The 12,465-nt window shown below is 33.9% G+C and overlaps 1 protein-coding gene across 1 annotated transcript; it reads left to right on the top strand.

The window, feature by feature from the left end:
• Positions 1-6,807: 6,807 nt before the first annotated feature.
• LOC120236226 (60S ribosomal protein L35a) lies at positions 6,808-7,196 on the top strand. The gene has a single exon (XM_039238866.1). It carries the CDS (start codon positions 6,849-6,851, stop codon positions 7,179-7,181), a length of 333 nt encoding a protein of 110 aa, XP_039094797.1. The 5' UTR covers positions 6,808-6,848; the 3' UTR covers positions 7,182-7,196.
• Positions 7,197-12,465: the final 5,269 nt, after the last annotated feature.

Genomic DNA, 12,465 nt, shown 5'->3' on the forward strand with positions numbered 1-12,465 from the left:
TTGGTGATCAAACTGAATTCTCAACTATGTATACTTGATCATGAGCTACAACTGTCTGAACCATACCTGGGTGTGTTTTGACATGAAATCACAGGTTCAGAACACCATGGTGTTAGGACAGCAATGTCAGGTGTCTTCATAGGATAGTCTTTGTAGTTTTGTGGACCTAGATTCCAGTCTCACACCATAATTTACTACCTATGTGTCCCTAAGTCAATTACCCAACTTCTCTCTACCTCCTTTCCTCAGGTATCTAATTGGGGTAATATATAACTTGTGGAAAAAACCAAACCTCAACAAATTCAAGAAGATCCAAATCATTCCATGCATATTTTCTGACCACAACAGGATGAAACTAGAAATCAACCACTAGAAAAAAAAATCTGGAAAGACAACAAATACATGGAAGTTAAATAACATGTCACTAAACAATGGATGGGTCAACCAGGAAATCAAAGAAGAAATTTAAAAGTACAGGGAAGCAATAAAATTAAATATCCAAAACCTATGAGAGGAAGAAACAATCCCATTTACAATGACATCAAAAGCAATTAGATATTTAGGAATAAACCTAACCAAAGAGGTGAAAGACCTGTACTCCCAAAACTATACAACACTGATGAAAGAAATTCAAGACAACACAAAGAAATGGAAAGACATTTCATGCTCATGGATTAGAAGAAGAAATATTCTTAACATGTGTATACTACCCAAAGCAATCTACACATTTAATACAATCCATATCAAAATGCCAAAAGCATTTTTCACAGAATGAGAACAATCCCCAAATTTGTATGAAATCACAAAAGACCCTGAATAGCCAAAACGGTCTTGAAAAAGGGAAGCAAAGTTGAAGGTATTACAATTTTGGACTTCAAAATTACAGTAAACAAAACAGTATGGTACTGGCACAAAATTTTACACATAAATCAATAGAAAAGAAGAGAAAACCCAGAAATCAACTGATGATTATATGGCCAAATAGTCTTTGACAAAGCAGGAAAAAATATGCAATGAGAAAAACAGTCTCTTTGACAAATGGTGTTGGGAAAACTGGACAACATGTGAAAGAATGGAACTGAACCATATTCTTACACTATACAGAACATATTCAAAATGGACTAAAGACCTAAATGTGACACCTGAAACTATCAAAATTCTAGAGGACAACACAGGCAGTAACCTCTTTGACATCAACTGTAGCAACTTCTTTCAAGATATATCTCCTGAGGAAAGGAAAACAAAAGAAAAAATAAACTTTTAGGACTATATCAAAATAAAAAACTTCTGCATATCAAAGGTAACAGTCAACAAAACTAAAAGGCAATGTATGGAATGGAAGAAGATATTTTCAAGTGATATATCCAATAAATGGCTAACATCCAAAATATATAAAGAACTTATAAAATTCAACACCCAAAAATCAAATAACCCACTTAAAAACTAGGCAGAAGACATGAACAGACATTTCTCCAAAGAAGACATTCAGATGACCAACAGACACATGAAAAAATGCTCATCATCATTTATCATCAGCGAAATGCAAATCAAAATTACAATCACCTCACACCTGTCAGAATGGCAAAAATCAGTAACACAAGAAACAACAGGTATTGGTGAGGATGCAGAGAAAGGGGAACCCTCTTGTACGATTAGTGGGAATGCCAACTGGTGCTGTCACTCTTGAAAACACTTTGGAGGTTCCTCGGAAAGTTAAAATTAGAAATACCTTATGATCCAGCAATTGCACTAAAGGTTATTTACTCAAAAATACAAGAACACTAATCCAAAGGTATACATGCATCCCTATGTTCACAGCAGGATTAATAGCCAAGATATGGAAGCAGCCCACATGTCCATCAATTGATGAATGAATAGATGAAGAAAATGTGGTATATGCATACAGCAGAATACTATTCACCCATCAAAAAAAATGAAATCTTGCTATTTGCAATAACATGGATGGAGCTATAGAGTAAAATGCTAAGTGAAGTAAGTCAGTCAGAGAAAGACAAATACTATATGACTTCAGTCATATGTGGAATTTAAGAAACAAAACAAGCAAAGGGGGAAAATGGGAGAGAGACAAATGAAGAAACAGGCTCTTAACCATAGAGAACAAAGTGATGGTTACAAGAAGGGAAAGGAGAGGGGGATGGGTGAAACAGGTGTTAGGGATTAAGGAGTGTGCTTTTGATGAGTGCAGGGTGATGTATGGAAGTGTTGAATCACTGAATTGTACAAACTGAAACTAACATAACACTGTATATTAACTAACCAGAATGAATAAAAACTTAAAAAATATATAACTTGTGCAAACTTGTTATGCGTATTAAATTACATCATGTTCTTATACAGTGTCTGGCACAGAATAGACACTTAATAAACATTAGTTATTTGTATTATTACAACATAGTTCAATGGTTCGTTTATTCAACAAATATTTACTGAGACTCTAAGAATTGTTTTTCCAACTTGTTTAATTATCACATTGAGATACAACTGACATTTATCTTTAAGATTGGAGAACCTCAAATCATAGGTAAAATGCCTGTTACTATGCCAAAAAATAGATACTTAGTTAATGTTTAATAAATATATTTATTCATTAACAAAAGGCTTTGATCATTTTTATTCAGTGTGGACAGGCTTTGTGTTATCCATTAGAGACCATATGAAAATAATTTGCACAGCCAAAAACACATACACCATACACAGAGTATCTGAAGGATACAGCATTTTTTCTACAGTCCTTGAAAGAAATATGATTGTAGTAGACTTCATTGAAAATGGAAGGGAAAACTTCAGAGCATTTGAGGTTCTGACCGAATATGTATTTTTACCCTTAGGTTATTTGACTAAAACAGCGTATGCACATTCAGTGTTTTATTAAAAAGCACATTCCTGCTCAGAGACATAACAGATACATTTGCAGTGGAAGAATTTTATTTATTTTCCTATTGCAAACTCTGCCAGAACCACATGGAAAAAGACCAAAAGATTTATTACCTTTATAAATCTATTCACCTAGCTTTGAAAGATTTTTTCTAAATACCAATTAGAACAATTTTATTCTTTTCAGTTCTTATTGAAGTGTTTATAGTTAATGTCATCAGAGGAACAATTATCAAAATGTAAGAAAATAGTATAACTAGGCTCAATAAATCAAATGCAAAGAAATATATTTTATTAATCAAAATAGTTGAAAAAAACAAAAGGAAAAGTGAAGGAACTATTTTGTGGAATCTAAAGTGTCTTTATAGGGATGAATAAGTATAATGTGTGAGTATGTAAACCTTTATGTCATTTACAAAGACAGGGTCCAGTGAAATCACACACAAAAGGGAAAGAAAGAATAGGAAATGCTCCTTAGTGGGCTTATCTTATGATGGTTAAAGTCTCTATTCTTAGTGTGAATAATGACATCAATGGATTTGAACATAGCTAAAATATAATTATTTCGGTTTTTCAGCAGATTCCAAAACCAATTCCATAATCTTAAAACATTAAGGCTAAAACAAAATTATGTACAAAATTATAAGAGGGCTTAAGAAGCCTTCAAAATATTTAGTAAAAACTTCTAATTTTATAGAAGAAGAAATTAAAGTATGATGAGATGTACTACAATCCAATTTATGAGTCACTCAAAATTAGAATATTCAATATTTAATTGCTAAACTTTGTTTTTGATTCCTCATGTGTTATCCAATTTTATCACCGCCTCATTTAACAGGCTTACTTCAAAATGACTTTTGACTGTTTTCCAAGATCTGGTTCACATTCAAGTGAAATTTGCTTCTAAAGTTTTCCCAGGAATGTGCCCCAGGGCTTTGAAAATAATTCTAAATAAGAGCAATAAAATGTTTCCAAGGCAAGTTAGTATTGTCTAGAGCAGCACTGTCCAATAAAAATATTTTCTAATAGATACATTGAGAAAGTAAAAAGAAACATAATAAATTTTAGTAATATATCTTAACTGTGCATATCATACAACCATTTCACCAGGTAAAAATTGTTAAAAATTTTAATTAGATATTTCATATTATTTTCATACTCAGTCTACAAAATCAACATGAGTTTTACATTTACAGAACATCTCATTAAAAAAATTTTTTTAATGTTTATTTCTTTCTGAGAGAGAGCATGAACAGGAGAGTAGCAGAGAGAGGGAGAAACAGCTGAAGCAGGCTCCAGACTCTGAGCTGTCAGTACAGAGCCCAAAGCAGGGCTCGAACTCATGAACTGCAAGATCATGACCTGAGCCAAAGTCAGACGCCCAGCTGACTGAGCCACACAGTTGCTCCAGTACATCTCAATTTGTATTAGATGTATTTCAAGTCCTCAATATTGTTATGTGGCTACCATGTTGGATAATACAGATATAGAATGACAATCACTATTCAAATTCTGTATTAAACTTCTTGAGTTTAATTGTAAGCATAAATAACTTGGATAAATATTCAGTTGGCAGTTTTGGATTTCTTAAATAGTAGAAACTACTCTGTTCTCTCTGTTCTCATGTTCTGCATTTCATATTACATGTATTTCGAATACCTCATTTCTTCTATTTCTTCTTTTTTCCTCGTATTTCTCTTTCCCCTTTTTTGCTTCTGTGAGAATTCTTTTTAACTGTCCTTCTAATTCACTTCATTAGCCATAGTATTTTATCAGTTTTTTCAAGGACTCCATTGCACACTTAAATTCAATAATTTTATGTTTTAACTAGGCAGTTTCTTGATCTCAAAGTATTCTCTTTGATATATTTAATGTACCCTTGAGTATCCCTGATATTATATGTTGCATATTATTAATTTCTCCTTTCTTTTGATTTATTTCATTTGATTCCTCAGAATAAGTTTCTTTTATACTCTGAAATCTTGGCATAAATATTACACTGGTAACTTATTTTAAAGTCCTGTGGCAAAAAAGTAGAATAATGTGTGGATTAACTAACTCTAGTTCACACTTAAGGCATGGGTAGTTAGTGTTTGAAGCAACTAAGCACATGGCTTTACTGTCAAGGGGGTTCAAGTAACTATTTGTACACCAGAAGGAACATCAACATAAAGGTTGTTGGAAATTAGTTTGGTAATTTCAGTAACACTCAAGATAGGTGGTTCACCAGAATGGTAGCACATCTCTGGCATGGACAGCATGTAAATATCCAGTATGCCCAGGTGCTGAACACCTTTGGAGTAACACACATCCCGAACTCTACATGGTTCATAGTCTGTATTACACAGAGTACTGTGTGGTCAAATTCAACTACAAGCCCAACTGATTTAGCTGTCAGGTGTGTTTGCATTCACCTTTGAGTGAATTTCTCAGGCAAGGGCTTCATTGGTGTGCTTGACTACAGAGAATACATTCATCTCCAAGTTTGTAAGAACATAACATATGACTATTTTTGTATCTTTCTGATAGGAAATGTGGTTCATTTGGCAAATTTTGTGTAAAATTACATGTTAACAGACCACCTGATAACCAGATGTCATCTAGTATACTGTCAACTCCAATCTCCAGAGACTACCAACAGTTGAACAGCCAGTTGGATCAGGTCCGTTTAAAATTTTTTAATGTTTATTTATTTTTGGAGGAGAGAGAAACAGAGCGTGAGCTGGGGAGGGGCAGAGAGAGAGGGAGACAGAATCTGAAATGGGCTGCAGGCTTTGAACTGTCAGCAGAGAGCCCGATGCGGGACTCTCACTCACCAACTGTGAGACCATGACCTGAGCTGAAGTTGGATGCTTAACCTACTGAGCCACCCAGGCACCCCAGGTCCATTTAAAATGATTAGTTCAGTCTTTTTTCCCATTCTTGTTGTAATTTTTACAAAGAAAATTCTGCAATTCTGTTATTGTCATGTAAGTACCTGTTAAATATTATGTGGGTTTCTGTGGAAGTATTGATCTTGCCAAAAGAGAAAAAGGAAAGTTTATCCTTTTTCTAGTTTTATTTGGTGGTTTGTATGGCTTGTGAGGTGTAGCGATAGAGTAGCTAGTTGGGGCAACCAAGAAGTAGGGGGACACTTGTTACGGGAGACTGAAGAATCCTATTCTCTTTGATTAGCATGCCTGACTATCCAGATAATATACTTGAGGTAGATGGGCATTCCTCTTCTAGGACTACGATAATCCCCACAATATTAGGTGGGGTCAAGATCGTCTCCACGACATCTTGGCAATAATTGCTCACAATTTCTGTCTTTCTCTGCTTTCTCCTGTCTGTCTCAAGTTCATCTCCCATGTAGCCCTGATTGCTTGGAGTTGCAAGACATTGTACACCAGAAAAGGTCAAGGAGGTTTGAAGACTCTTAAGAGGTTTTCTTTTTTTTTTCATTGACTACATGATAATTTCTATTCCATGAAGGAAAGGCAGGAAAATATTTTTAAAGCCTTGATATTACAAAATATCTCCAGTGTCATTTCAGTATTGCCTCTTCCTGTCACACTTCAGTCCAATCAATTCCATTAAATAATGGAGTTAAAGGTATATAACTCTGTTATTTTGTGTCCATCCTTAGCCTACAAATATAGCATTGTATTTGAGATGATCCAGGATTGTATCAATTCTACAGATCCTAAAGTATAGGTCTCTGCAGATAGCCATAAAATAATAAAAAATAAAATGTAAAAGTCATATAAAAAAAATAAAACCTGTAACTCTACTCCTATTATTTTCTGAGAGATCAGAAGCATTCTAAAATGTTTACTAGTGTCCAGTAAAGTCATTACACAAACGTAGGGCCATTCACAGCAAATCTTAAAAACATAATGGCAGCCTTTCTCTTTCCGCCATCTTTGAACCCGTGGAGGCCTGCTGGGAACAGGACTCCTGAAACGACAAATATGTCTGGAAGGTTGTGGTCCAAAGCCATTTTTGCTGGCTATAAACGGGGTCTCAGGAACCAGAGGGAGCACACAGCTCTTCTTAAAATTGAAGGTGTTTATGCCCGAGATGAAACTGAGTTCTATCTAGGCAAGAGATGTGCTTATGTATACAAAGCAAAGAACAACACAGTGACTCCTGGTGGCAAACCGAATAAAACCAGAGTAATCTGGGGAAAAGTAACTCGTGCTCATGGAAACAGTGGCATGGTTCGTGCAAAATTCCGAAGCAACCTTCCTGCTAAAGCCATTGGCCACAGAATCCGTGTGATGCTGTACCCCTCAAGGATTTAAACTAACTGAAAAGTAAATAAATAAAGGTGTAGATTTGTTCTCTTGTAAAAAAAAAAAAAAAAAAAAAAAAAACATAATGGCAGACTAAGTCCTTTGAAGGAAAGAGATTTGTATTTTGTATTTATATTCACAATTTGCTAGTTTATTGCAATTATATTTTAATATTAAGCATCCTTATAACTAATATTTTATCTTATTCCAAGCCTTCAAAGTTTTAATTATTAGTCTCTTACAATTTCAAATATAATAGTTATTCTTTTATTTCATATTTATGTAATCAGTCATTGAAGATTTAGGAAGGAGGAAAGTTGAGTGTTAAATAAAATCTCACCTTGAAAAACACACCACAGGCCACTTAAAATTCTTGACATTTTCATCAACCCTAACTTCAAACATTTGTTGGTTAATGATTTTATTTTTTTCTTTCTGCACCCTGGATGAAAAGTTGGAGGTGTTTAAATACTATAAAGCTTTAGATTCATTCTTCTGGTGAACTTTCAGAAAATGCACAGTCTCACGGTACGCCCAATGCACAGTATTCTTTCAAGGTGTTTTCTTTCAGGCATGAATTAATAATATGAAAACTGCTTGATTACATGATTACTGACTAAACTCAGGAAACTGATTGCATCTGCTCATGTCTATAGTTTCATTCAGAAAAGGCTTAAAATGTGTACTCCTTGTGCAGGAAAAATAATGTTTTCTTTACCCAGTATGGACCTCCCTATTTTCAATATGTGGATTCTAACAGGATCAAATTTTTTCCCCTTGTAATGATCTTGTAATGAGGAGACTGGAGGTCTCTGAAAATATATTTAAAAAACCCAAAACCCAACAAACAAACAAAACCTGGAGCTATATACCCTAAATGACGTCAAAAATTATATTTTATATTCTGGTGAAAATATATAAAAGCAAAATATGGTACCCTTTTTGCTCAAAATATTCTGAAGAATCATATTTGAGGCCTGGTGAAAGATGAATTGTTTTAAAACTATTTGTGAGGATTGCAGCAACAGAAGCAAAAGCATGTAGTTCAGGTGGAATGAACATGGATGTCAAAAAGGCATCTGTCAGGAGGAAAATTCTGAACCCTGATAGTTCTCACTTCCAATTATAACAGCAGGTACAGTATAAGAAAATGTTGCATTGAAATCCAAGGGCTGTGCTCAGCTGACAGTTTTTCTTGTGCTGCCTTCTCTTTTAACAAATTAGTCATTCTAGGAGCTCTCTTTTGTGTAAAACTTTTGCCTTTATATATGGATTTTCCCTTATCTATAGCATAATATGTTATTACATGTGACCAGCTAATTTCTCCTTGAGTCTTTTCCATTTGACAAGGCAGAACTCTGGACATTCAAAATCAAGTAGCTAACTATTATATTTCTGATAACTTTAGAAAAGCCTTGAAATATGGAAACTACATAAAACTACCTGAAGGATGATAAATCTTGATAATGGTAAAAATAATGCAGAAATAGATCAACAAATCTCATTAATATTCCATCATAGTAAAACAAACAAACACTCATTAAGATAAAACTCAGCAGAAGATGAACAAACATTTTTCCTTTAATCCAAATATGTGATTTCTCTGGAACTATAGACATATAAACTATTTATTATTATTTCATTTGCAGACATATAGGCAATGTCCTGAAACTCAATGACCAAAGAACTTTATGGAAATGGTTTTCTTTTTTACCTTTAATTTTAGGTCAAAGGAACAAAAGTAAAAGAAACAAATTCACACAAGAATTTGTTTTAAAAAAGAAATGCAGGCTTTTATGAATGGAATGACAGCTTGCCTGTCCCTTTCTCGCATCTTCTTCATCTACACGTATGGGGAGTTACACTATGAGAGTGACTACATAAAGCTATTGCATAGTGACACTATGAAGTCCTTAATTAGTTAAGACATTAATTATGTTTAATATTGTCACTTTCTTACTATGAAGAGAAAGCAATATATCTGATAGGTAATTTTAATCACAAGGTTTGAGACCAAAGGGTACCATGGCATTAATCAGCAAAATTAAACTAAGTACTCTATTCAAGTGAAGTTTAAAAACATACTGAAATTTGAGACTTATTTTATTATCACTTAGGCTTATTTTTAATAAACTATGTGAAGATAACTATATATATTTGAGAATGTGAAATAAACATTTCACCAAAATTTTCTAAAGGAAAAACACATAGGCTCATAGCTGACGAGTACAATAAAAAATTTTTCCCTTTCCTATTTTATTGAGCCTGATCATCTATTTGAGAAAAAGCTCTTGAAAAGCTTTTTAATAAGGAATAAAGTATCCCCTTCCAAAAGGCACAGTCCTAAGGATTTAGAAATATGGTCCTGAGGATTAGAAAGAATGTACTTAGGGAGGAAATTATATAGTGATTAAAGCACACTACTGTTACAAATTATATCAGGGATTTTACAGTGGGTTTCTATTTAATTCCTTAAATACTGCATCTTTAAAGCTTAGAGTATGATGTTACCAAAGAGATTATATTATTAAAAAGATTGTTGAAACCCAGTTACCAGTATGAGAGGATTACCCTGATGTTTTAAAGGATAGCCAGTTTGTTCAGTATTATTAAAGTCAATGGTAAACAGAATAGAAAGTAAACAAAGGAATACATTTACCTTGTATAACCGGAAAATATCATTATGTTTTGAATTCCCAAGTTATGGAATTTACATAGACACACACGCACACATACATCCTTTTATTAACTCATTCACAGAGAGTTAAGTGATGACTGAAAACTAGCACTAGGTCTAGGGTCAATAACTCAGCACTTCTGAATTTTAATCCTAGCACAGAGAGGTATCATTTCCAGAGAAATAAAGTACTTTAAAATAATATTCCTTGTAGTTCCAAAATGTGATAAGCCAATGAGACTGAATTTAGCTTTCAGATAAATCCAAACCTTTTTAAGAAACTAACTGATTTTAATCTAGCAGCCAGCCTAAACAAGTTTTGGCCCTTATATCTGAGACTCATTACACCAGTCTTATTTATAGAAAATAAGCAAAGTATAAAAAAATTACTTGAAAAATAGAACATTATTATAAAAAGAACAAAACTGTATTTAGCCTGATGGAGTTGCTTATCAAAATAATTAACATACAATATTTGAAATTATTTTTATGTAAAATTTTCAAGTAATACAAAGCTTAATATTCCACAAAGAACACACTCTACCAGACCTGTTTTTAGGCTCGTGCCTTACAGTTTCCACATTGGAAAAATCCTCTCTATAATTATAGGCTTGGCCTTTCATAAGATATGAAAGTAAATACACAATATATTCATCTATGCAACTTAAGAGACAAGAGTGCTTTGACTCTGAAATAGTGAGATAATAAAAAAATCAGGAATTCCCACACATGCCAGAGACATAACTCTGCTTTATTGTTACATGCCATAAATTTGAAAACGTTTCTGACAAGAATGTGGATGTCAAGGTAATATGATACTTATTTTCATTTCCATGCTAATAAAAAGACATGAGTGGAGTCATGTTTATCAAGTAACTTAGAGTCATTCTTGACCTTCCTTTTCTTTAATCCAGGGCCTAGAGCTTGGTTGTAGGTGCTTTAGGAATCTTTATTTAGATAAGTAAAAGTAGAAAGAGTATCTGTTTCTCATTAATCTCATTTAAGTAATAATGCAACTTAAAAAATTCAGAGGTATCTAGTTTCACGTAAGATCATGGTGATGATGCTTTGCTAAGATCAGAAGCCATTACCGACCTCAGCCTGGTTTGTGTTTGAGAATATTCTATATATTCCTTATGACACTTCAAACACACACACACACATACACATTTTTTCACACAATCTTCTGAGGATGTGTAAAAATGTACATGAATGTGATTGTTATACCTGACTCCATCATCACAATTTATTTCTGCCTTCAGCTTTAATACTGTTGATGAGAGCAGGAATTCTTGGCTTATCTTTAGAATTTTCATACCATAGATGAGTCTTGAGTCAATATAGCTAACTCTACTTTTCCTTTTAAACCAATAGTTGGATTGTCTATTGGATATTTGTACACCTGACTGATATTGATTGTATATTCCTTAAAATCAACAGTGTACCATATTCAGTATATTCAAAAGTAAATACATAACTCTGTCCCTCTTCTTTTACACCTAATTTTCTTTCAGTATACATTTCTTGTTGGTTACAAGATACTCATAAAAAATAATAGTGTATCTAATATCTACTTCTTGGTTAGTGACCCAACATTAAGTATTCAGAGTGGCAAAGTGTTTAGATAAAATACAACACTTTACAGCCCCCTTGCTGTGAGATGTGATCATGTTGCTAAGTTCTGGCCAAAGAGATATATGTAGAAGTTGTTAGGTGGGAATTCTATGGGCCTAAATTTGAAAAGGAGAGAAAAGGCTGAGTTGTGCTCATTTTGGTCCTTTCACTTCCTGCTCTGCCTGGTATATGACAATAATGTTGACCTCCAGCAACCATCCTGGACAGTGTAAATTCTAATGAAGAAAAAAAAAAAACAAACAGATGGTGGAGCAGCAGATCAAAGGAGCCTAGGTCTCCATTAAGCCTGTGTTGCTATCATCTTATCCTACAGTGCTTACCTTCACCCTGGCTTCATTAGAGAGAGAAAGTGCTACTTATTTTAACCACTGTTAACTCTGGTATTTGTTACTAGCAGTAGAAGGCAATAACTTACAGTACACAAAGTCCCCAAGAGTCCTTTCTCTTCCTTTATAATCCACGCCAATAGCCAGTAATCATGAAGTCCTGTCACTTTAATTTTTTTAAATTGATTTCAAATTTTCTGCTTTCTCTATCTGCACTTTCATTGCTTTAGTTCAAACACTCATCATCTGTCACTTAACATTGCAGCAGACACTAACTCATCTGCTTTCAGTCTCACTTCCATAAGGCATATCATGCACAGTGCTGCCAGAGTGTGCTCTCTGAAAAGACTATCTGATCACAATCTGCTCTTCTCCGCCTCAAGTCCACATGCCTTCAGTGACTAATTTCCAGCCAGATAATGTTTTTTAGTGTGCCAAAAAAGTAGGAATCTTGAGATTGACCTTGTCTCTGGCCTCATGATCTAGAAATATCAAAATACTTGTAGCTCCCGAATATCCCTTCTATGCCTTGTCAGTGCTTTTTATTCTCTGGCATGCCTATGCTCAGGCAGATGGCTATAAAACTCTTATTTGTCAATTTTCAATTAAAAACATAGTTAAGCTTTTCTTTGAAGATTTCATGACTTTCTGACTT

The sequence above is a fragment of the Hyaena hyaena genome, unplaced genomic scaffold (assembly GCF_003009895.1).
Source record: "Hyaena hyaena isolate Hyena2069 unplaced genomic scaffold, ASM300989v1 scaffold_149, whole genome shotgun sequence".
NCBI lineage: Eukaryota > Metazoa > Chordata > Mammalia > Carnivora > Hyaenidae > Hyaena > Hyaena hyaena.

What these genes read in the sequence shown, in the direction of transcription:
- LOC120236226 (XM_039238866.1), top strand. Translation starts at nt 6,849, where the DNA reads ATGTCTGGAAGGTTGTGGTCCAAAGCCATTTTTGCTGGCTATAAACGG.